Here is a 26,511-nt window from a genome sequence, read left to right on the forward strand (position 1 = left end):
ATTTTATTTATTTGTTTTATTTCTATATTTTTTCTTCTTTTTCTTCTTTTTCTTTATTTTTATATTTATTTTACTTACTATTTTATCTTTGTTTTCTTTATCTTATCTTTTATTTAATTTGTTTTCTCTTTATTTTAATTTAATTAATTAATTTATTTCTTACCTTTTTATCTATTACATTTTTATCTAACATGGTTTTTTGACCTTCTTAAGGCCACACCTTTAAAACTATCTAAGGTAAGTAATTGTGATCGTATTTTTACCTTTTAATTTTAAATTACAATTTTCTTAATTTAAGACAACCGGCAAATTACGTAGTACCGAAAGGGCGGTTCAAGGGTGCTAATCCTTCCTTGACCGTAATCGACTCCCGAATCCGACATATCTTTGGTAAGACGCAGATCAGGTAAGATATAAGGTATCCGATTAACCTATTTATTTTTTAAATAAATAATCGGTGGCGACTCCAATCACATTTTTCAAGTCGAAGCCCAATTCCGGGGCCCAACCGAAAGACGGTTACGACAGCTTGGCGACTCCACTGGGGACACAGGTAAGTGAGTCAAGCTAAGGTAATTTCCAGTTGTCTTTTTAATGGAAATGGTAAGTTTAAATTTTAAGGTAACATTTCGATCCTTATTACTTACTTTTGATTATATTTTCGAGTAATTAGTTGTACTAACCGTTTTCTCAATGATTTCAGCCCTTAAAGTCTTTTTTTCATCTAAGGCTCTAAACCCGAGCTCCGAACCCGTTTTAAGTGGGGGTGAAAGCGACGCATTCGTGTGAATTTATTCACCGCATATGCCTAGCAAGTAGCCTTCGAGATTCATATACCTTATGTCTTCGTGTGAATTTATTCTCCGCATAGACATAAGGGAATGTGTCCTCTCGAGTTTAACTTAGTCCACACAAACCTGTGATGGGTTTAGGACTAAAGGTCTGGCAAGCCCAAAGGGGCACCAGCAAGGAGAACTCGGGTACCGTTTTTTTAGAACCTAAACCGGGAGACTACGGAGAATTAGAGCCCACCCCAAAACCTCACTTCAAACCCTAGGCTGTTTTATTTCATGCTTTACTTTATGTTCAAAGCATGCGAACTAGACAAATATGCGGTTAGGATTTGTTTGAAATTAGCATGCGGGATAGAGATCATGTCCAGGTAGGAATAATAAGCATGTGGGGTAGATATCATATGGGGTAGGACTTTCATTTTTATGATCGTTTTTGATTATTTTTCACCTCACTAACTCTTTTCATCTTTATTTTATTTTATTTTCATCACTTGCATCATTAAAAAGAGGTTATTGATCCACTAAAATATGTTTGTTAAAACTCGAATAATCTGAATCCATGGACAAAGGTGTTGTAATACAAGAGATGAAAATACAGAGGATAGTCTACAAGGCGACTATGTGTCACATTCAATCCAGAAGACGTGGTGCCCACAATTGAAGAGTATATCACTCTGCTGCATTATAAAAGACCCAAAATGAACCGGGTCTACATCAAGCACAATGAAAGCTTATCTTTGAAGAACTGACTGGCAGAGGTTGCAGGGGCAAGATGAAGGTTATGTATCTCGGAAGTCCCTTTGAACACAACTATGGTAAAATGATAGCTGAAATTGGAGACCATTGCCGGCGAATTCAAGAAACAGATTAATGAACTTCACATAGTTCCTATCAATTAAGGGCTCCAATGACGAATTCGTTGGGAACAGGCTCAACAAAAGTAAATGCTCGAGATGCGATCATTCGAGACTTCTTGGACCAGTACAAAAAACAACTCAACATTTTCACGGTTCATCCAGAGAGGCCGGAGCGGTTCGACAGGTTATTCAACCGGTGAAAGACGAAAGCAGAAGACTAGTCAACATGTCAGAAGCTGTCAGGATATTTTTTTCTCTTAAAAGATAAAACATTTTTGTCCCCAATAAGGATTATTCATAATAACAGTCACATTTCTTGGATCAATGCCTCGAACATTTCATGCATTCTTGCATTTTTGCATCTTCATCTACATTTTTAAGCATTTTCATAAACATGAAATTAAATCACGGAGGATTCGATGAAGTGGTCTTAACCACATTACACCACATGGAAGCCAGATTTTAACAATTAAAGAAAAACTGAAATCAGTACAGGGGGAGCTGGATCAGCTGATTGTAGGACTAAGCCTGCCAGGATGATCTGAGAAAAGAGTACCCATCTCCTAAGGGCTACGATGTTGAAGTTGTTGCCACATAAGGATTCCCAAACATTCTTCTGAAAACTGTAAGGCGCTTGCCGAAGAAGGGGGCATGGCATATACCATTTGCACTTAGAGGATTATTTTGTTTGAACACACCTTTTAAACGATTGAATTCATGTTACTTTCTAAGGTGGAGCAATTGAACAAATTTTAATCTTTAGTTCTTTGAATATTAAATGAATTGAGGATTCTTTTAATTCTTCAAGAATTATAGATTTTTGACATATGACAAGATTAGACCTTTCTTATCCTGTCTCAAACCCCCAAAATAAAATACCTTGATCAAAAAGACCAAATTTTGACATTACCTCCCTTTGAAATTCTTGAACATTGCCTTTACCTTTATGATACACCCATACCTTTCTTTGAGTCAATAAGATCACACCACTGTCTTTTTAGACTCAAAGTTAACCTTTTTTTTACCATTAAAACCAAAGGCATTGAGTTGTTCATTTGAACATGAGCATTCTTCTAAGACACAATTTAGGGCATCTCGCCGGGAGCCTGAACATTGAGATATGTTGGGAGCAAGGAGCAAAAAAACAATTCATTCGAAATAATTCTATCACGCATTAACTACACTGTTTTCATGTGAATGAAATTAATCCTGAAAATCTATCCCCCTGGGGATACCTCTTCTGTGAGGACTTCCATGTATGAAATGATGAACGGCTTTCTTTCTTTATCCCTTTACAACAGGAGAAAATATATATCCCTTGTGTCCCCTTTTGAGCCTGTAGTATTTTTCTTCTGATTCAACCCTAACCAAGGATCACCCTCCACATTAGGGGGTAAGGTGGAAGAAATCTGCTCACATGAGTGAAGACATCAATCAAAAGGAGATACCACGAGGTGGACCAAATGACAAGTGCAAAGATCCAATCAAGAAGAAAAAAGAAAAGAAGCAAAAAAAACAAAGAAAAACAAAGAAAAAAGAGAAACACGAACAAAAGGAAAAAAAGAAAAAAAACAAGAATCAAAAAGAAAGAGGAACAAAAAGCACATGCAAATATTCCCTAAAGACAAATGGCACATCAATCTTCAAACTATGAGATTGATCAAGCACAATCATTCTTGAATCTCTGAATCACTTCACTCGAAGATCATGGAACATCCAGAGAAAATCCAGAGAAACACATATGAGCAGATCCAAATTGAGCAAGACAGGATTGAAGGCATCAGAATGAATTGATCATTGGTTCAACACCCTGAAACACTTGTTTGGGCCTATTTATCCTTTTCTTTCATAACCATGAACTTTGGCCTACATTACGTGCCTTAAAAGTCCCTTCTAATCATACATGGATTTTTAAACAGAAGAGACTATCTTCAGATTTCATCCCACCCATCAGGATTAATCTTTGTTTGCAAAAAACAATGTAATTAATGCATGGTAAAGAAAAATAACAAAGGGGGGTTCAAGACGTACATCCTTAATAGCGTCTTGAAACCAAATGAGGGTTCGAGTTGAAAACCTGAAAAGGCGGCTCGAATATAAAAATTGTGCAACTGAGGCGATCACACAAATTCCTTGATAAGGCATCGCACAATCCGAGTGTGACCACGAATACTGGGAGTCGAAGAACACTTCCAGTAGAGGAGCATGCAGGCTATCACATCAAACCTTTGAGCATCAAATGCCAAACCTTTGAGCATCAAATGCCAAACCTTTGACCAAACACAATAACCTGAGACTTTTTATCCTTTCCTTACTTGACTATCTCCCAAAGATAGCTTGGATCTTGGCAGTTGTCAAATAACTATAATTTATTGAAGGATTAACATTATAATTAATTCTTTGATATCCGATGAACTCTAGTTTTATGATTCGTCTCAATTGTAAAACCGTGATAGGGGCAATATTTTTAAAACTTGAGATTAAACATTTTTTGAAACTCTTTTAATTGATATTTTCATGACTTTGAAAATAAAAGAGAAAGAAAAACATTTTTTTTTCAAACAAGACAGTCTCTCTAGAGTGGATCTTGGTAAATGACATGTGACTCTCAAACACAAAGCTCATGCTTAGAATCAATGATGAAGCAAGAAATGAGGAACATTTGGGGTATCTTTGAAGATTCAACATCAAATATTGGGGCATTTTTGGATATTGAGGCATCTTTGGGGATTCAACATCCTAATGCGAATTATCAGACCTTTTTCAGGAGATAAAATATAACCAATTCATGTTACATGCATCTTATGCATACATTTTACAGCGTCATATCTATCATTTTCTTTCCACGTACATAATTTTTACAGCTTTAGAGTCAAGTTCGACTTCAAGACGAAGGATACTCGATTCAAAAGCACCTTTACAGATTGATGTCGGTTGCTTAGCTCAGCAGCAAGAAGCTACACTTCAACCAACTCGACAGATAGAAAGATCGACATTCATTTTCAGATTCGACATTTCCAATATAAATTCTGTCTCGCTTGAGACAGTCTCATTTAATGCAGATGATTATCTCACTTGAGATTGCTTTTTTAAAACAGACTTTGTCTCACTTGGGACTGTTTTACTCGAAAGAAGATTTATTTCACTCATGATTGTTTTTCTTAAAACAAGATTTGTCTCGCTTGAGACCGTTTTCACTAGAAGAGTTTTGTCTCTCTTGAGACAGTTTCCCTTGAAACAAATTTTGTCTCTCTTGAGACAGTTTCTCTTGAAACAAATTTCGTCTATCTTGAGACAGTTTCCCTTGAAATAAATTTTGTCTCTCTTGAGACAGTTTCCCTTGAAACAAAATATTTGAATATGTTTTCTTTGAAACAAATTTCGTCTCCCTTGAGACAGTTTCTTTTGGAACTAAGTTTTGTCTCTCTTGAGACAGTTTCTCTTGAAACAATTTTCGTCTATCTTGAGACAGTTTCCCTTGAAACAAAATCTTTGAATTTATTTCCCCTAAAACAAATTTTGTCTCCCTTGAGACAATTACTCTTGAAACACAAAATCTTCAAATTTATTTCCCTTAAAACATAATTTTGTTTCCCTTGAGACCGTTTCTCATGAAACAACAGATATCTTTGAGATCGTTTCCCTTGAAACGAATTCTATCTCTTTCAAGACAACTTCTTTTGAAGCATCATCTGAACCGTTACACTCAGCTCAGGCACATACTTGAGATGGTCAAGAAGCATTTCTCAAATCAAAAATAGAATGTGCACATCAAATTTGAACATTTGAAGAATTCAAGATCAGGGATCAAAATTTGAAGATTCAAGAATCAAGATTCCAGACAGGCAACTGGAGATCGAGATTTCTCTCCAGAGCCCCAAGATAACATATGTTGCATATACATTTTAGGCACACATAAGAGCATTGCATCCATAGCATCACATATATGCATAACTTTTTCAGGTTTTAGCTAGAGTCAATTTCAACTTCGCGGCGAAGGATATTGAACTCAAAGCGACACAATTTGCTCGAGAGTGGATTTCAACTTCACGACGAAGGATATCTAGCTCGAAGCCAAACTTCACAATAAAGGGGTCTCCACGGTTTCAACTTCACGGCGAAGGGAATTGTGTCCACCCGCAACATACAATACTTGGATTTCAACTTCACGACGAAGGATATTCAAGTCAAGGTTCAACTTCACAACGAAGGGGCCATCCGCGATTTCAACTCCACGACGGAGGATATCGTGGTACTCGAGACAACACAAGTTCAACTTCACAACGAAGGGACGGCTGGTTGTCAACAAACAACTTCTCAATTTCAGAGCCAATTTCAACTTCACAACGAAGGATATTGGACTCCAGACAACGCAAGTTCAACTTCATGACGAAGGGACCGATGTTTGTCAACAACAACTTCTCAATTTCAGAGCCAATTTCAACTTCACAACAAAGGATATTGGACTTCAGACAACGCAAGTTCAACTTCACGACGAAGGGACCGCTGCTTGTCAACAACAACTTCCCAATCTCAGAGCCAATTTCAACTTCACAACGAAGGATATTGGACTCCAGACAATGCAAGTTCAACTTCACGACGAAGGGACCGCTGCTTGTCAACAACAACTTCCCAATCTCATAGCCAATTTCAACTTCACAACGAAGGATATTGGACTCCAGACAACGCAAGTTCAACTTCACGACGAAGGGACCGCTTCTTGTCAACAAAATTTCATTCAGATTCAATTTCAACTTCACAACGAAGGATATTGGACTCGAGACAACACAAGTTCAACTTCACAACGAAGGGACGGCTGGTTGTCAACAAACAATTTCCCGATTCCAGAGCCAATTTCAACTTCACGACGGAGGATATTGGACTTTGAACAATGCTACTTACTTGGATTTCAACTTCACGACGAAGGATATCCAACTCAAATAAGGATTATCTGCCATCAAAATTGTCGAGTTCAACTCCATTCAGCTCGATGACACATCAATCGCACTACTTTCCGGTTGCAGTCGAGGTTTTCAAGTCGAGAAGAGGACATGGGTTAGTCGTGCCTTAGTGACAAGCAACAATTTTCAAACAGCATAGCTTAAGTCAAGAAAAAGCTATCTGTCAATGAAGATTTCTGAGTTCGATTCTGATCCAAGGTCTTTAAACCGAGAAGAAGACTGAAGGGTAACAGGAAGCCACGTGCTGATTCAAATTCCAAACTACGGCTTTAATTTCATATCATTTCAAGATGAACTCGACTTCACGATGGAGGAGTCATCCGTAACTCAATTCGACAGGGAGTTATTGAAACATCAGAGTTAATTTTCAACTCCACTGAACGAAAAGTGTGTCTTTTAATCTTTGCCCTATCCCTGTTACACGACTATGGGCAAAGAGGGGCAGCTGTCAACACACATTTTTCGTCCTACTAGGATTCAAACTCCTAAAAATAGGATAGAATTTTAGGATTCAAACTCCTAAAAATAGGATAAAATTTTGCTAGGATTCAAACTCCTAAAAATAGGATAGAGTTATACTATTATATAAATTCCTAAAGATAGGATCCACAAGCACTATAAATAGCCATTGTAATCACCATTGGAAGAGGATTTACACACAAAACATAGAGAAAAGCACGAGAAGATACAAAGGCAAAGCTATTGTAAACGATTCGAAAAATAAATAAAAGGTAGTATCTTTTTTACTTTTGATTTGGTCTCTTACATTTACGTTTTAATTATTATTATTTTATTTATTTAACTTTATTTATAAGCACATTTCCCTTGTTACTCATTTTATTTAATTGTTTTGTTATTTTTCTTTTCTTTTTTTTTCATGTAATATTTTTTTTACATTTTATGTATTTTCTTTTTTACTTTAGTATATATTTTTATTTTTTTAGATTATATATATAAATATATTATTTTTTATTATCAGTTTTATTAATTTATATATATATATATATATATATTACTTTTTTTATTTTTTTATTTTATATATATTATTTTTACTTTTTTATTATTATTTTATTTATTTGTTTTATTTCTATATTTTTTTCTTTTTTTTCTATATTTATTTTACTTATTATTTTATCTTTGTTTTCTTTATCTTATCTTTTATTTAATTTGTTTTCTCTTTATTTTAATTTAATTAATTTATTTATTTCTTACCTTTTTATCTATTATCTTTTTATCTAACATGGTTTTTTGACCTTCTTAAGGCCACACCTTTAAAACTATCTAAGGTAAGTAATTGTAATCGTATTTTTACCTTTTAATTTTAAATTACAATTTTCTTAATTTAAGACAACCGGCAAATTACGTAGTACCGAAAGGGCGGTTCAAGGGTGCTAATCCTTCCTTGACCGTAATCGACTCCCGAATCCGACATATCTTTGGTAAGACGCAGATCAGGTAAGATATAATGTATCCGATTAACCTATTTATTTTTTAAATAAATAATCGGTGGCGACTCCAATCACATTTTTCAAGTCGAAGCCCAATTCCGGGGCCCAACCGAAAGACGGTTACGACACCCTCCAATGTTCCGAATCAGAAAACGTGGTTCGAGAAGTGAAGCCGGTGCAGGCAGCTAAGAGTTCTCAATCTCCTGTAGCATCTGTTTCGATCGAGAAGGTGAAATCGGTTACTTGCTGGAGCCAGCATGCCTGGATTCAAACACAGGGTCTAACCGTAACTACAAAGGTCAACTAGAAAACATGTCGAGTTCCGTACATTCGAAGAAATCACGAAACTAGAATGACAGTATGGCCGGTGCTGTTTCGTCTTTAACGGAGAAGAAGGATGGCGGGAACTCGAACCCCATTTCAATAGAGATTGTAGTTACAGCAGTACAGGCGTTGCCGGACATGGATGAAGAGTTCATATTGGATGAATGCGACTTCCTGGGAGATGAAATAAAAGCAAAAACTTTTATGGCACTGGATGTCAAACTGCGGAGAAGTGGCTGTAGAGGAAGCTCCGTCCTCCGCAGTGAGTTAAATCGAGTCTAGTCGAGTTTACTTTTATTCTTTAGCAGAGATTAGGCACAGAGTTACACACAGAATCTTATGAAAATGGTAGAGAAATTCTGAAAATTTGCTACGGATACGTCTGTATATACATAGAAACAAGTTTATATTTTTTGACACTTTTTTGTGGGACAAAAGTCTCTTATACCAAATCAAAGACATTCTCTGCATCACCTCCGATGAAGGCAGCAGGCGCCTGATCACCTCGGTCAATGACGGTTTCATCCGAGACTTCAATGGCGGTTCATGCCGGTCTTTCTACAACTCGGAGGTATGAGATGGTAATCTACATGGGGCTTTGCAAAGGCCTATTATGAGGAAAACTCTCTAAGTCCAATTTATTACATTCGTAGACGTTATAATTTTAACTATTGATCTTACAGATTCAATATCTCGTTTTATTAGATCAATTGATTGTTGGTTATTCGAAGGATCGCTGTTGATCCTTTTCAATAGGTTATTCATTTGATATTCAAAATGTCCAGCTACCCACCAACTCGAATTTATTACTATTTAAAAACTGTCACTCATTTTTTAAAAAATAATAATAATAAACTGTTTCTGAAATTTTATAAAATATTAATATATATATTTAATATATTTCAAATTGAAAAGAGATTTTCAGCTAGACTGATCATTATTTTATTATTCATATTTTAATTTAATCCAAGCACGATCTAACACGCTTAAAACATAATTTATGCTTAATTATACCAATCAATTTTTTTAATTAATCAATGATATCCGATCTATTGACCGACTAATCCAGATCAGGTACTGCAGAGGCGAGGGTTACCCTCTCAACCCAGTTTGCTCCATTCGCAAACGTTGGGATTCGAACACATAATCTTACTTAGGAGACCTAATGCCTCATCCCACTATTAATTAATTAAGTCCTTTTGAGGCCCCAAATTATTTAGGTAAGCAAATTTAACATCTCATTTGCCACATCCAACAATTTTATTGGCAGTTTTTATCACAATATAATAGGAAGGCTTGATTTACAATTTGACACTTGAATTTCATTCTTTTTCATTTTAGTACTTTTTTCAGCTTTACATCTAAATTATCATTTTCGTCTTAATTTAACACGGACTTGTTAATAACAATGTGTTTGTGCCATATTTTTATTGAATATTCGTAATCTTCTAATAAAATAAGACGAAAATGATAATTTACGTATCAAAATGTAATTTTTTTTATATAATTCGCATAATCTAAGAAAAAGAAAACAAGAGTCTAAATTAGTTACCCTCAACATTGTTTCACGGTTGACAAATAATTGCAGAGCTAAGCTTCCTTGCCTCACGAGGCAGCAGCTGACCTTGAACCATCGCCATTGATTTATAGACATCTACAATCATTTTGTCGTCGTATTCTTTCACCGGACGCTTCCCGAAGGCAGCAGCGCTCCGACCACCACCACCACCGATGGCTCCCCCATAGGCGGTGTTAACCACAACCCCGGAATTGGCTAATCCCTGCATGGTTTTCACGTAGGCGTCTCGTAACCAAACAAACAACTTCTTGGGCGAAGGTATTATTCTCAGCTTCGCCTTGACCCTCATCCTCCATAACCTCCTCCTCCGCCACCGCCGCCTCCGGGTGCAAGAACCAAGTCTCACCACCTTGCTCCGCCGTGCACCGGTAGAACCGTTGAGCTTGACGTAGCCTCTCCAGTTCCAGTAGCCTCTCAAAGTATTGCACACAGTTACAGAAACACCTTCCATTACTGCTTTTGGTTTCTTTGTTTCTGCAGCTACTTCTTTTCAAGAGAAAGAAACAAAGATAGGTGGTTGGGAGATTGATGGCACGTATCTTATAATACATGATATCATTATTTATTATTATTATTACTATTACTATTACTATTGTTACAAGTTTGTTAAAAATGAAATTAGTGAAACCACTAATCAACCATGAATTAGGGTTTGAATTGTTATACCCGAAGATATTCTTCAAAAACTACCTTAAATCTTCGTAAACAAAGATCCTCAAAGATATCACACCATCTCTGAAACTATCCTTTGTCATGATCTTTCTTTGAAGTCCATTTTCTCGACTTTTTACATGAGCTTTGATATAGTCAAATTTAATAGTTAATCGTTATATCTGTAAGTCTGCTAGTCTATCAATAGGTCTACATAATGACCTTAGACCTGACACCAATCATTCTATATTCGTGATATTTATACATAGAGGAAAGATTGAGAAGGGGTTTCTCTCTCTTAGCTCCCTTATCTACAACTATCATCTTCTCTCCCACATAACCTTTCTCTTCTTTTCTCTCACATAGAAACAATTATCGGTAATCGTTCTCTCATCAATCGTAGATCTACACTTAAATTAGAATGGATGAACCACCAACTACCAAAGAGACTTATTTAGTCCATCAACGAGTCTCTTTCTTCTCCCTATTCTATATCAAAAAACTTATACATATTAATTAGTGATCGATAATCGCTCTCTCATCAATCATAGATTTACACTTAAATTAGAATGAATGAACCGTTAACGACCAAAGAGAGTACTTATTTATTCCATCAACAAGTCTCTTTCTTCTCCATATTCTATACAAGATTGTTAAAGAAATGAAGTTAGTTAAAGCACAAATCCACCATGAATTAGGGTTTGAGTGTGTCATCCATTCGTTTTTCCCATTTTAAACTAAAATTTTGATATATATAATATTAAAAGTTGCTTTCTTTTTCATATTTTATTATTCATCGAAGAAAAAGAATAATAAAATTACCCCTTCAAAGTTTGCAAAAATGATCGCTGTAAACCTAAATGAAGGAGAAAAGTATGTTCTTCTCGCTGCATTTCTTTTCGTTAGGAGTTTATATTGTCATACTTTCTACTCTAGAGGTGCTTCAAAGTTTGCAAAAATGGTCACTTTGCCTTTATCTTTTTTCGGAGCACTTTAACATGCAATATTATATTTTGGAGCAAAATATCCCTTGGGTGGATGAAAATCTCCAAGTGACTAACAGTCAACGCTTCCTATTGATGTAACATATCCACGTGTGATACCACATCATCAAAAAAAATATGTTTAAACTATTTACAAGTATATATGTAATTAATTATAATTATAGTTTACTCTAAAAAGAATTTATGAAGTTGCATTACACATGGACTTGCCATGTCCATATGAAACAATGACAACTCGTCAATTACCAATTTTCATATGAAACAATGGCAACTAGTCAATTACCAATTTTCATCCAAACAGGAGACATTTTGCTCCAAAATGAAATGTTGGGGACTAAAAGCCTAAAATACTCCAAAAAGAGTATAGAGTACAAATAATTCACCGAACACTATGGTATAGATGGATGGAAGAGCATGTGCATGCGTAGGGTAACTGAGTTTAGAAACGCGTCCGAGTACGAGAATCATGGTTCGCTTTGCCAAGTACGACGAATCATTTGTTTCCTCTTCATATCTACCTCGCTTGCTAACATTAATACCTCATGCCTCATGTCCTTACCAATCTCAAAACACCACCTCTCCCTCCCCCACCATAAAAAAGATCACGTGTATTTGATCAAATTAATCAAAACATCGAATTCGGTATTAGACGACGGTTCATTTTTTTTTATTTGGATAGAGAGTCACGACCGATAATGATTCGTGTGGTGATAGTGTAAGACATGCATTTCGTCGGAAATTACGGCCAAATGTCTTTCCTCACTCCTAATCCCACGAGTTCCATCCAACAAAAAAAATTGCAGAATAGAAACGAAAATCAATCAAGAATGTTGCAACTTTCAATCGTAAAGCTACAAATTTCAAGTACAAGCCCTTGAAAATTTGGCCTCGTATCACAGGTTATATCCCTACATCATGGGGGCATCTAAGAACAACACATCGAGTAAGAGAGCTCGGACCTTAGTTCTATTGCAATAAAGACTCGAGAGAAGAACCTCTTTGCGTATATCAATACCATAAGACGTCGAATCTATCATTTCGTCCTACATTCAATGATCTTGGTATCAGTTAAAATGAAGCAAAATACATCAAAGTTGTATTTATTTGAGCTATCTGATGCTAGACCATGTCAACTTCCGTATGTATAGGAAAATACCGTCACTAGTACCGGTTGGATCACTAGACGAAATAATGTAATTAAGTAGAATTCAAGAAACATGAGCAAACAATAGCCGAAAATGCAGCTGAACAAACCAGCCATGGATGCTGGCGTGGAATCGAGTCCCTAGAGCAGATGCTATCAAGGTCAAATCATGTCCTCTAAACCAAGCAGGTTACTAAGCCTGCCTATGGAAAGTTTCGACAGATAGAACTTTCAGAGGGATGTTTACCTCGTAAAACTGATGCGGATGTATTGAAATTAAATTGTAAATCAACTGCCATTTTGATGCCTTGTAAGGTATGTTTCCAATTTCCCTCTTGCGGATAATATAAGACCTAAAATCGCACAGGCACCAATGTTATTATCATTTCACATGCCAAATTCATGAGAAAACATGGAAACTTTATGACCAAGTATGTGGACTTTTTTATATTCATCCATATTCATAACAGTATAGCACGGGGAAGCTCCATCTGGAAGGACGAAACGAATTTACATGGTTCGATCGAAATCCAGACAAATGACAGTTATTCTATTTCATAATGTTAAATGCGATGAATATTCAACTGTCCCATATGAGACCATGACATTCTGCATTGGGTCATTTTCACATAATTTTCATTTTATAAAGGTATCAATGACAAATTATGCACTCAAACATGCACAAAGGCGGTCGGGGAAGAAAAAAAAACCATGCACGAGCTCTGGATTTGCATGTGAAGAATTAAGTACCTAAAAATAGAGCCGAGGGCTTTCCTGGACGTGATTTAAATTCGGGATGGAACTGCACACCAACATAAAATGGATGACCTGGAAGCTCCAGAACCTGCAAAACACGAAAAAGAAGAAATGAACTTATTCTTTTCTTGGCTATAAGGAATATTTCAAAATCACATTGAATACAAAAGATGGCTACACACACAACAAAAGAGCATCGAAAGGAGGGAAAAATGCACATGTAAACCCACCTCCATCCTTTTCCCAGTTTCATCCTTCCCGACAAAGTTCAGCCCAGCTTCTTCAAGAGTACCGATGAAATCTGGGTTTACCTGCAGCAGTGTCATATAAAGGGCAAGAAATCATATTGTAAAAGATGAACTTATTCCAGTAAATCCAAGTTCTCTTCTTTCCAGTTAAATCAACTTGACTAACCTCATATCTATGCCGGTGTCGTTCATCTACATAATGTGGATTGCAGTACCTAGCCAGTGGTATAAAAAATAATTTATCATGCATGGCAATCAAAACAAACGATTAGAAGCAGGGGCAACCACAGGACAAATAAAAAACAGGCTTTCGTTTTGGTGCATAAAAAGGGCTTATTTTACAGAGCAACATCTTGACAAATAATTCGGATGAAGTAACGATTTCATGGGAAGCAAGCAATGCCACCTAAATAGACAGCACTGTACCCTAGTAAAGTACTTGGTGTTAAATGAACTTTGTTATCCAGAGGTCAGAAGGCAAAAGCACCCACATTGCACAAATGGGAGACAAATGAATTAATTTTTTTTTTCTTTTTCAGACATAATGTTTGAAGAATTTTCTAAATTAAACAAATCAATGGATAATAACATACAATTTGGAAGTAACACAATCAGGGTTCTGAAATAGTGTTCTTCTAGATCCCAGTCTCATTGTGCTTCCCATATGCGTCCTGGAGCCCTGACACATAAAATAGAAAATAATCTCACTATATACATGGAAGATGTATGAAAAAGTACAATGAGCAATATTATATACTTCAGGCATAAAAATGACGACAGGATCAGGTGTATCCTCGTCAAACTCGTGGCTGTTTGCCTTTTCTAGACCAAGAACCTGGATCAAATGATTCGAAAAGCTTTAATGTGTGGTTTGGGAAGTAAAAAACATGTATTTGAAAGAAAAAGTCACTTACAGATCTGGCATACTCGATGACAGATATCTGCATGCCCAAGCAAATACCAAGATAAGGAACATTATTCTCTCTAGCATATTTTGCTGCCAATATCATTCCACACACACCACGATCTCCAAATCCACCAGGAACTAGGACACATTCAGCATTCTGCAAATAATAATTTGAAGGAAAAAAATCATTTTCTGCAACACCAGCTCATCTCCAATTCTCTTTAGAGTACGCTATGCTGACTCAAAACAGTCCAGTGACCTAAATAGAAAGGGTAACTATTGAACCGGTAATGCATGACCCAATTTAGCACAGAAACTTAAGTTTTAAGGGCTACATAAATAATATATTTTTAACCTAACTTGCAAGAAACTAGATCATAAAAGTGCTAAACCAAGATAGGTTGTAAAGTATGAATCTGGCTGTGGAGGAAGTCGAGCATTTAAAACAATGGGTATAAGTACAACTATAAAAAGGCTTACTCTTAAACTCTTCCATGCAGCAGCATGAGCTTCTGGTGCCTGGATGAGATAGAAAAATGTTTTGACCATCATTTTCGAAGAAATAAAAGAATGTAATAGAAAAAGTGCTACTAGATCAGTACCGATCGAGCAGTATCATCTTCAAGATCTGAAGCAGCAATCCAGTCGATAGATGGCTTCAAGGAGCATGCAATAGAAGCATGTAAAAGTGCCTATGTGCAAAGGAAAACATTTATAGAGGGGTAGAAGAAAATAACAGTGATTATCACCGGATTTAAATCAAGAAGCCACTAAACTTCTGTATCCAGAAAACATGCAACTCTTTAGGAGGCATATGACCATACACCAGGCACAATAAAAAAATACCTAATTTTTACAATTTGGCTTTTAACAAATGATCTTAGCTTATACAATATGAAGATGTAGAATATGATGCAAAACAAAGTTATGAAGTGATCCTGATGCTAGCCTCTCCAGCAAATGAAAATTTTGGATACTTGTTTATGAAAACCTTACCAGTTACCTAGCACCATAGTCTAAAAGCATGAAAAGATGGATAAAATAACAGCAATAATAGTATACCAGAAGGCCTTTTCGTACAACATAATGTGTCCATTGAAGAACAGGATTTTTCCAAAACGATGTAATAAAGATAAAATTAAGGATGTCTAAAAGGCATAAAATTAAACTAGTATTACACCTTCATGACAGATAGATACGAGTCTGTCAGACCAACATACTTCCCCACCATTGCAATCCTCACCTGCACACATGATACATTTTTGTATCACAAATGACATAATTTTTTCTATTTCAAACTGGACACAATTAGAGCTAAATTAAGAGTACTAACTGAATCAGTGAGATTATCAAAAGTTTCTGCCCTCCTGTTCCAAGCTTCTAAATCTGGACGTGCGGCAATGCTGAAACACTTTAAAACTACTTAGTATAACTGGTAAAAAATTCCTGCAACTAGTCTGATATGCCAACCAGTAACAAATATAACCTTTTGCCTAGAGCTAAAAACACTGAGATCAAAATTGAAAAAGAAAAAAAAAAATCAACTAGTGATGTTCCATACAAAATATTGATTGCCTAGGCCATACCCATTGTGCAGCAGAGAGTTTAAGTCGTAACAAATAAACTTAGTTTTCCAACGATAAAAATAAAATTAAATTAAAAGGAGGGAGATGATGGAAATGTTCACCAAAAACTAACCTGAGCAAATTCAGCTGTTTCAGAATTGAATGATGGGCATTTTGGTTCTGAAGCAATAGTCAATATGAAACATCATTAAAAAATATAAATGAGAGACTATGAATCTTTAAGTTCCATAGAAATGGAAGCTGCAATGGAACATACTCTAAGTAAGAGAGGAATATGCCAAATGTTGGGAACATCATGAATATTTAGGATGTTGGCAGCCTGTGGAGAACCATAAGGAAAAAAAAACACAATTGATAGTTGAGATGACAAATCTAAATCAAAAGAATAAAAACCGAATTTGGCAAACAAATTTACCTCCACGTGACAAAATTGTGAAAGTTTCACCTTTGTATTATCCAATAAAGGCTGTAAGTCACCAACCAAAAGGATATAATTACCATCAGTTTGGGACAAGGACAAATCAAGAAAAGTCAAAAACAAAGCAATCAAAAGGATATCCAGCAAGATAAGAAGAGAAAACAAAAGTAAACCCAAGAGAGAAAGCAGAAAAAATGCAATTTTAAATAAAAATATTCATATGATATGAATGCCAAGTTATATATGACAAGTTCAACAATATATTCTCAGCAAACTAGCATCAGTATAGTGCCAACACAATGCCACACTCAAAAAGGATGATTGCTAGGTTCATGCCAACCCATTTAAAAACTAATAAAAATGCCTAAAACTGCTACAATGAGCCAAGGCAGTAATACTGCAGAAAGAGGAAAATGCAATGATGCAACTCTTCAAAAAGATTCTAATCACAAAATCCTCTACAACATGAAAGTACATGCAAGGTAGTGTACCTGAGCTGAGCGACATGCAAGCAGATGAGGAGTCAAACCTAATGCCCTAAGTTCTCGAACACTGTGTTGTGTAGGCTTAGTTTTCTGCATCATAGAGAGAGGGAGGGAGAATTATTTTCACCACAATTGGTGGCAATGTCTAATAAGGAACTTAACTGACGTCAGTTAAAAAATAAAATCCAAACAATGATCTAAAAGAACTAGCAATTCATGTATTATGTATAAGGAAAGTTATGGTGTATTACTTGCTCTCCAACTACACTCAGCACAGGTATTAGGCTGACATGAATGAGGCAGAAATTATCCGGGCCTGAGGAAGAAAATGAAATGTATTACAACACATGAAGATTCATATCCAAAGATACTCAATAGACTGATATAAAGTCTCTTTGTGCCACACAATAGATGCATAATCAAATGTTTTAGATTGAGAGTTTAACAGGATGGGAATGGCTACCAATTGTTCAGAAACCTGATCAGTCAATACTTCTCATTTATCAACCTATATCTGTTTGTACGTGACCACACTGCGAATACATGTCCAAAATATTTAACCTACTGATCAGCATAGCTTTGTACACTTATATAATGCATAAGTTGCACAGTTGGCAGCACTGCTTACTTAAATTGTATTACCAAAGGAAAAAATAATAATCTAGGCCGATACATTCCTTATTAATCCAGATTCTCCTATAGGCACAACTTTCTGGCCTGTGACTACATGTGGATCCGAAAGGTCATCACGTCTGTGTTGACCTAAATAAGCACTGGGCACCACATGACAAGGCAAATAACCAAGTTAACGATTCACAGACAAATCGACATACAGATAAAGCTACAGTGTATTATTAACCTTTCTGGTTAAACAGAAAACACTAGCTTACCAACTGAAAAGGACAACTGCCGCAAAGCCTCAATGAATGGCATTGATTCGATGTCACCTAAAGAAACACCCCCACCCCAATAAAAAGGATCAATCATTTTTCAACCCTCCACAAAAAGAAAGGAATAGAGTGAATTCTTGACACGTATAATGTCTTTAAACAATGGAACATACCAACAGTGCCTCCCAACTCTATCACACACATCTGCAGGACCCTCTTTTCCATCTACAGGAATGAGAGCAACCGACTCGATCCAATCCTTAATAGCATCTGTGATGTGTGGAACAACCTGGGATCCACAAAAAAGCGGCAAGAACATGAATTTATCCTTATCCTTTCTTTAAGAATACAAAAGTAGCTACGTTGTCGGTAATAAGAAAAGTCACCTGAACAGTCTTTCCAAGATAATCACCTTTCCGTTCCTTATCGAGGACGGACTGGTACAAAAATACGACACGATCACAAATTTTCATCCACTAATTTAACTCATGTGAACACTGAACAAACACATTAGCATCTACCCTGAAAAAAACTGGAATACCTGATATATCTTGCCAGTAGTAATGTTGTTGTCTTTAGTAAGAGTAACATCAAGGAAACGCTCATAATTACCCAAATCCAAATCAACCTTTTAAAGACCAAACATCAACAAAAAACCAAATTAATTAAATATTCTATTGCAAAAACGTCCATTTTTTCTTCTTTTTTTTGGAAATTACTGTGAGAACAAAATAATAAACGCTAGAGACAAAAGAAAGGGGATAGTAAAACCTCTCCTCCATCATCAAGAACAAAAACCTCCCCATGTTCAAAAGGCGACATGGTTCCAGCATCCGTGTTCAGGTAAGGATCTGCAAATATGAAAAATCTAAAATAAACCCAGAAAAGTTAAGAAGCAAAGGAACCAAAGAGCAAGCAATAACAACAATAAACACTTAAAAGGGTCAGCAGATTAAACAGCGCTTCCGCCAAACAAATGCACCCAAAATGCATCACTGTTGGTCGAAAAGAACGAAACCCAGAAGCCTGAACCCAAACCCAAAATAAAAGAGAAAAAATTAAAGAAAAAGAGAAGAAGAAGAAGAAAAAAGAAACCAATTTTAATGGAGGTGACACGAAGGCCACAAGCTTGAAGGACGACGCCTATGCTGCTGGCTGTGACGCCTTTGCCAAGTCCACTAACGACTCCTCCAGTAATCAAAACGTACTTCATTTACGATATCTTTGAAGAACAAAAAAGAAAAAGAAAGAAAACGGTGGATTAAAGTGATGGTGATTTTGTTGCAGGCAAGGTGTTTGATTATTTGAAGAAAAAAGCGAAAATGAGGTTTACTGGAAGTCGCTTTCCACGTTTATCAGTTCTTTTAAACAAACAAGTCGGTCTTTTGAAAGCATTAATAACCGAAACCTTTTTAAGGGTACAAAGTTTCAAGTTTGTAAAAATCCAATCTTTTTTCATTTTTTTCCTGGAAAACAAACACCAGAATTTGCACACACGTGTAAACTTTCTCTTCTCTTAGTTCATTTCTTAAAGGGATTGTGAGTTCTAATCTTAAATGATAATTTTTAGGTTAAAGTTCACTAATAGTCATTGAATTTTTAAGAGATTGACATTTTAGTCATCAAGATTGAAAAACTTTCATTAGAGTCACTATCGTTAAGAAAAACGTTCATTTCGGTCGATAGATCATTAAACCATTAACGATAACTAATTTATCATATTACCACTGTAACGATTAACCACGGTCAAATGGTAATGTAATTAAATGAGTTGAAGGATAAAATTGATGCAGTTAAAAAGTCAGAGCAAAATTACCCATCAAGCCTAAATATTGGGTTAATTACATCATAAGTCATTCAATTTATTAGTAAGATTATTAATGGTTCATCCAACTTTAAAAAATTATAAACGAGTCACTCAATTAATTGATTATCATTAATACATCATTGAACGTTAAATGTTAAAAGGCTTTCTGATTGGAATATTTTATTCATTAAAAATATTAAATTTTAAAAAGTTACAATCAAGTAACTCAACTAATTGATATCAGCAATTAAGTCATGTAATTAATTTGATCGGTGTAACTAGTTTACATAACATCGCGTCAACTGTCGTTGGCCATCATATACGATGGTCGATGAACCCATAAATTTATTATAAGGTTCATCTCAATGTCCTCCGATTATCGAGTTAAATACTCACAAAAACTCTCTCAAAAGTCATGAAATCACCTCAAAATTTATGAACTTCTTGAACCTATATCTATGTTGTCCATCGTCTAATGAACTTCGTCTTGGGATTTTTTTCCCTCTTATCAATAGTAGTCTTTTCATCTGTGATCGTCGAATGGAGCCCCGATTTTCGAGAATCTCAAAACCTAAAATAATTTTTCTTTTTTATTAATTGAGCGACTTTTTAAGATTGAATAACATATTTGTAATCTTACTAATAATTGGATGACATATGGTGTAACTTATCCAATAAAAAAATTAATAGAAAATGTTTTCTAACATCTCCTTCTAATGTTCATTCCATTTTTTAACGGTCCAATAACATATTTATGATAATCAATTAATTGAGTGATTGTTTATGATTTTTTAGAATTTGATGACTTATTTATAATCTTATTAGTAATGGAGTGACTTGTATTGTAATTTTATTATAAATATTTTTAAAGAATTCAACATAAATACAAAATATTTAAAAATAAAATATAAAAACTATTAATGCCGTTTTGGTGTGGCTTTCTAAAAGCACTAGTAGGTAAAAAAACCCGTTTCGACGATAAAATCAATGCCAAAATAGTAAAAATGAAAAAAAATTATGATTGAAACGGTTGTTTCAAATCAACAGCAAAAGTTAGGATTTTTAACTTTAAAAAAAATTGGATAAATTGATTTTATTATCCAAGGAACCAAAGTCAAATTATAATTTTTTTAAAAAAAAAAATTATGTATTTTTTTAAAAAAGATTTACGTTTGGAAGCAAATTATAATTTTACCCTTAGTAATGCATGGGCTCCAATCAATTATGTATTATATTTTATTTTAATAATTTAATACTAACATCCTTAAAAAATTATTACTTAATAATTTATTTTAATTACTATTTTTTAAATATTCTTTTTGTCAAAACAATTATTTAAAATTATTATGAATAATAATTTTATGTCCACCCGTTAAAAAGTATTGATAATAAATTTGTTATTAATAAAATATTTCATATATAAAAATTTTATTAATGTGTTATCTTAAAATATTTATATTTTTATTATAATTTAAGTTGATATATTTTATACATCATAATGTTAATAGATGAAAATATAATTTAAATGTTATATTTTCAATTTACAACATAATATCTATAACGAACATTTTTTTCTTTTAAACTTATTTTTAATAACAACCCAAAAACTTAAATTTTAAATTGTACTTTGTATAACACTTTTAAAAATTCATTTTTACAGTACTTTTAAAAGTCACTTTCAAAAATTACGCTAAATTATCCCAAAAAAAAAACCTTAAAAAGTTTTTAAATTTCCACTAATATTAACACAAGGAAGATGATGTAAGGAGTGTGAAGAATAAAGTTAAAATACGACAAGAAACATAAGCAATATAAAAACCATACAAAGTGATTCATCTTATAAAGTTTTAGTCTCCACCTTAGATATAGAATTCACCCTGTTTTTTTCAAAAATCAATTCTTTTTAATTATCGATCTATTAATCAACTATTTCAAATAGAGTTTTGTAGAATCTCATTATAGAGCGGTATTCTCAACCCAGTTTGTTCTATTCGTAAACACTGAAATTCAAACTTTTGACCTTACTTAAAAATTCTAGTGTCTTTTCTCATTAGACCAACATATTATTAATAAAAAATTAAAAGAAAAAAGAGAGAATGGGTCTAATCTTTTCTTTGAAAATGAAAACATATTGCATAAACCGAGTGACCTCAGTATTAAAGTAATTATTATTATTATTCCTTGAGTTTTCAAGTTCGAGCACCAGGAATATCAGGGATATATATGTTCAATGTCAAAGGGTTGAAAGTTATCTTTACATGCTAAAAGTTATTTTATATTTCCTTTATTTTTTTAAAAAATATAATTTTCTATATTCTTTTATTCATCGCCTTGTTTAGATGGTCCATGAGAGCTTTGCCCACAGCCACTTAACGAAATGTGCTCCTTTTGTGGGACTCATTGATTATTCGAACAAACTTTAGGTTCAATGTCACATATCAACTTTGACTTTATACAATTCTATACATAAAACTTTGATTTGATTCATTTTTCATAAATTACTAATACCATTACCAATATAACATTTAAAGTTTATGTATTGTACGGGAAAACAATTATATTTATATATATATATATATATATATATATATATATATATATATATATATATATATATGTTTTAAATTGTGGTCAATTGGACCAAAAATATATTTTTTATATAATTACATCACATCAAAGTTTATGTATCACATTATATATTAGACCAAAGTTTATGTGCAATTTTGATATTTGTTCCTTAAATTTTTATTATAATTTACAAAGTTTATTTTATTTAGTATATATTTCTACATACATAGTTTTTTTTTTTAAATATTAACCATCAAAGTAAATATTAAAAATTTTTGGAGGATTTTTTTATAATTGAGGAACATTTTTTTTAAAAAATATCATTATAAAATTATAAAAATCAGAAGAAAAAAATATGAAATTTTGTAAAAAAAAAACGTTTGAAAATTACTAAAAAAATTATTATACTTTCTGTCATTGGTTCAATTTGAAAAAAGAATAGAAATTTAAAGGCAAAATGAGATGAAAAAGTATTCAGGATTGAAATGACATTTTAAGAAAGTTAGAGGGTCAAAAATGAAATTAGTCCTATAAAATTTGACAATATATAACAATTTGTTGAATTTGGTATGCTAATTTATCATTTTTTGTCTCCATCGTAATTTTATATTAATTTAGCTTTTAAATTTGTTTAATTGCATTATTCTATACTTTTTCCCTACTTAAAATCCTAAATTATAAATCATAAGTTAGTGTTTAGAGTTTAAGGTATATGGTTTAGAGGTAATTAGCTTATGGTTTAGGGTTTAAAGTTAGGGGTAGGGTATAAAATGATACAATTGAACAACTTCGAAAGCTAAATTGACGTGAAAATATGATATGAGCAAAAGTAATAAATTGGTCTACGACATATGCAAAAGCTATCCTTTTGCCTTTACTTAATGTTTACTATTGGCTTCATTGTTTAAGACTCGAGCTAAAAACACAAAATTACGCAAAATATAAAATCTTACGTATGTCCGAACTAAGAAAAAAAACTCAAAAAGGGAAAACTCCGAAAAAAATGCCGAATCAAATCACTGTCCTAACTAGTCATAGTTCTCACATGAAAGTTCTTTACAAGAACTGCACGCATGTAATCAAAGGCCTATACCATTTGCTGCCCGGAAAAATCACGGCGATCGTCGGAAAACCGATCCTCAAAAACGCGGTCGAGAACTCATCGAATCCGTTCATGCAAATGTCGATAGGATGTTCCTCTTGAGAGTGAATTCATCAGCTTTTGCTGCGCTTATCGACTGCCACCAAAGGACGAAAACACAAGGTTAGATCGAATATGTGAACAGACCACGGGTTTCCGACACGGATACTTCGAGAAAAATGAAGATTCAGAACAACGTTACGTAAAACACCGTAGCCATGGAAGTGTATGATGCCAAGTTGTGACAGCCAAATCACCAAAACTAAAATTTATTCGGATTTCAAGCGTACCTTGTTAAGCATGCGTTGCAGCCGTTCATTTTCCTTCTTTGGATAATCAGCACCTTTTTCCATACAGTTTTTAGCAGCGTTCAGGTATATCTTTCCATACCTGACAATCAGCAAGATAGATTAGTAAGAATTGGCAACAAGTTTTCCTATGGAGCTGAATATTGAGGAACCGATTGAATACATCGACGCGGAGCCCTTAAGCTTCTCGACTTCCCCTTTAATCTTCAAAAAGACTGCTTTCTTCTCATCGCCGCCAGCAGCCACGAACTCCTTGACCAATGGATCCAAACTTGAAAAAATACCGGCCTGTGCAAAGATCATACAGAAGAATTGGTGATGACAAACATGATGTAACGACGAATACTACGAGCTACGAACCTTTGAAGTTGGCTGCCCTTTTGCATCACGATTGGTGCCACATTTTTCGTTTATGAAGGTAACGAAAGCATCCAAATCTCTGTCACCAGTGTAATCTTCACCGGTTTTGTTGCTCTTTGGAAAGAATTTCAGTGTTGGAAATCCGCTTACACCATACCTGCACTCGTAAGGCATAGGCCTTAACATGCATCAACAGAATACCCGAACTTATCGGCTAAAGTTACACTTACTTTTCGGATAAATCTCCATATTTATCAGCATCAAGATTAGCTATTATTACATCTTCTTCCATTTTAAATGCCGTTGCTACCTTTTCATAGGTCTACGTAGACAAAAGAAAGCAGAGGGTTAGAACAGAGATCGCTACTTGTACCGGAATAATCGCGCCTACTTTATTAAGCAAAGATATAGAGGCTTACAGGAGCAAGTTTTTTGCAATGGCCACACCTATCAGAAATTGCCAAAACACATTTAAGTGGACAGAATTGAAGCAAAAGAACATCAACAGAAAAAATTGTTGCATGCATGAGGTCCCTAAACATGTAAGATGCAGCTATTACCAACAGAAAATAAACCAAATGTTTACCAAGGAGCATAAAACTCAACCAACACGTCTTTGGCCTCATCAAGGACAACCTCATCAAAATTATCAGCATTTAGCACTACAACACTGGATGGAGCGGCGGTTATTTTCACATTGGTCCCTGTAAAACGATACACGAGCTTAGCAGAATCCTACTGGGTTTTTGCCTTTGTGCATTAATGTACATACAGCTAGTCACCTCAGAAACACACACAAGAAGAAATCAAGACAGAATTCCATAGAGTAAGCAACCACATAACAATTTTGTTATACCTCCTTCAGTATTCACAAACTCAGTAAGGGCCTCAGCAGTGCGTTGTCCTTCATACCTAGAGAAAATAATTTTAGATGTAGTAAGAGCAATGTTTTAAACAAAATGTTGACAACAATTACAGAACACAAAACAAGATCTAAACTTCACAGTTTCTGTTTCCACGAGTTAAACTCGACTCACTTTTTAGGTTTCAAAGAGCCTTTGGGAAACCATTGAATAGTTGGGTAGCCTTGAACACCATATTTGCTGCAAAGACTCTTATGCTCATCACAGTCCACCTATACCACATCAAACAAAAAGGGGAAAAAATTCAATGAAGACCAAAAGAAATACCAAGGCAATCTTTCAAAACAGTGTAATTTTCACAGTTCATATTCGAAAGGAAATACACCGATCAATAGAAGTTCATACGCAAACAAGAAAATCTGTTTAATTATTAATTGACAATTGCTAACCTTTGCAGTCAATAAAAATAGCAACAAAAACTTCATCATAGTAGAATTCTCAGAATTCATATAGAACCGTATACTAATAACAGCTAAATTCGTATAATTATACATCAATAAGACCAATAGAAATATCAAGACATCTTTCAAAACAGTGTAATTTTCACATTTCATATTCAAAACGAAGTACACTGATCAATAATAATTCATATGCAAACAAGAAAAACCTCATCATAGTAAAATTCTCAGAATCCATACACTAATAAGTAATAACAACCAAAGTCGTATAATTATATATCGTTAACCTTTCCGATCAAGACGGATTTAGCCTTCGAGAAACTCTCTGCAAGCTTCTCATACTCGGGAGCTAGCTTCTGACAGTGTCCACACCTGTGATTCGGAGGAAAATAAAAACCGATTACATCTTTCAAAATCCATATAGCCTGAAGTGAGATCACATACATTTAACGTCTTTCTAAAAATGACTTACGGAAGATTCAAATTCAGAAAATAAAACACATTTTCATTTCAATTACTGGGAAATAAGATCTAAGGATCTATTAATGAGGGATCTAGCGGAAAAAACAACGAGATCAATACCAAGGAGCATAGAACTCGACGAGAGCTCCTCTGTCTTGACCAACTTGCTCGTTGAAGTTTTCTCCGGTTAGTACGACGACGCCGGCCGCCGTTGTTGATGCCGATAACAGGAACAACAAGGCTCCAAAGGCTAACGATAACTGAGATTTCTCCATTTTTCCTCCTCTCTATGATGCTTCCTCTTCGATATTTATTCCTAGTCCATGGCTTGCCAAACGAGGATTACTACTATTTATAACCCGTGGATTTTTTAAGGGATTTCTTATACTCATTTAAATAAAGGTTTTATTTATGATTTAACCACTTAACTTCACATGCTTTTATGGCTTAATACCCAAATAAGTGCTCAAACTATACTTTTTGTGTCAAATA

At 34.5% G+C, this 26,511-nt stretch overlaps 2 protein-coding genes and 1 pseudogene across 2 annotated transcripts; all 3 read right to left on the reverse strand.

Moving 5' to 3' along the window:
• Positions 1–9,949: 9,949 nt before the first annotated feature.
• On the reverse strand, positions 9,950–10,414 carry LOC120136838. Its single transcript, XM_039152791.1, has one exon. It carries the CDS (start codon positions 10,412–10,414, stop codon positions 9,950–9,952), a length of 465 nt encoding a protein of 154 aa, XP_039008722.1.
• Positions 10,415–12,374: 1,960 nt separating this feature from the next.
• Positions 12,375–19,374, reverse strand: LOC120136674 (annotated as a pseudogene).
• Positions 19,375–23,963: 4,589 nt separating this feature from the next.
• LOC120136675 (probable protein disulfide-isomerase A6) lies at positions 23,964–26,322 on the reverse strand. Its single transcript, XM_039152629.1, has 9 exons — positions 26,140–26,322; positions 25,845–25,929; positions 25,274–25,371; positions 25,093–25,148; positions 24,823–24,940; positions 24,656–24,683; positions 24,467–24,558; positions 24,237–24,393; positions 23,964–24,164 (listed from the first exon to the last, which is right to left on the reverse strand). Exons 1-9 carry the CDS (start codon positions 26,292–26,294, stop codon positions 23,979–23,981), a joined length of 975 nt encoding a protein of 324 aa, XP_039008560.1. The 5' UTR covers positions 26,295–26,322; the 3' UTR covers positions 23,964–23,978.
• Positions 26,323–26,511: the final 189 nt, after the last annotated feature.

The sequence above is a fragment of the Hibiscus syriacus genome, unplaced genomic scaffold (genome assembly GCF_006381635.1).
Source record: "Hibiscus syriacus cultivar Baekdansim isolate YM2019G1 unplaced genomic scaffold, ASM638163v2 tig00110637_pilon, whole genome shotgun sequence".
NCBI classification, from domain to species: Eukaryota; Viridiplantae; Streptophyta; class Magnoliopsida; order Malvales; family Malvaceae; genus Hibiscus; species Hibiscus syriacus.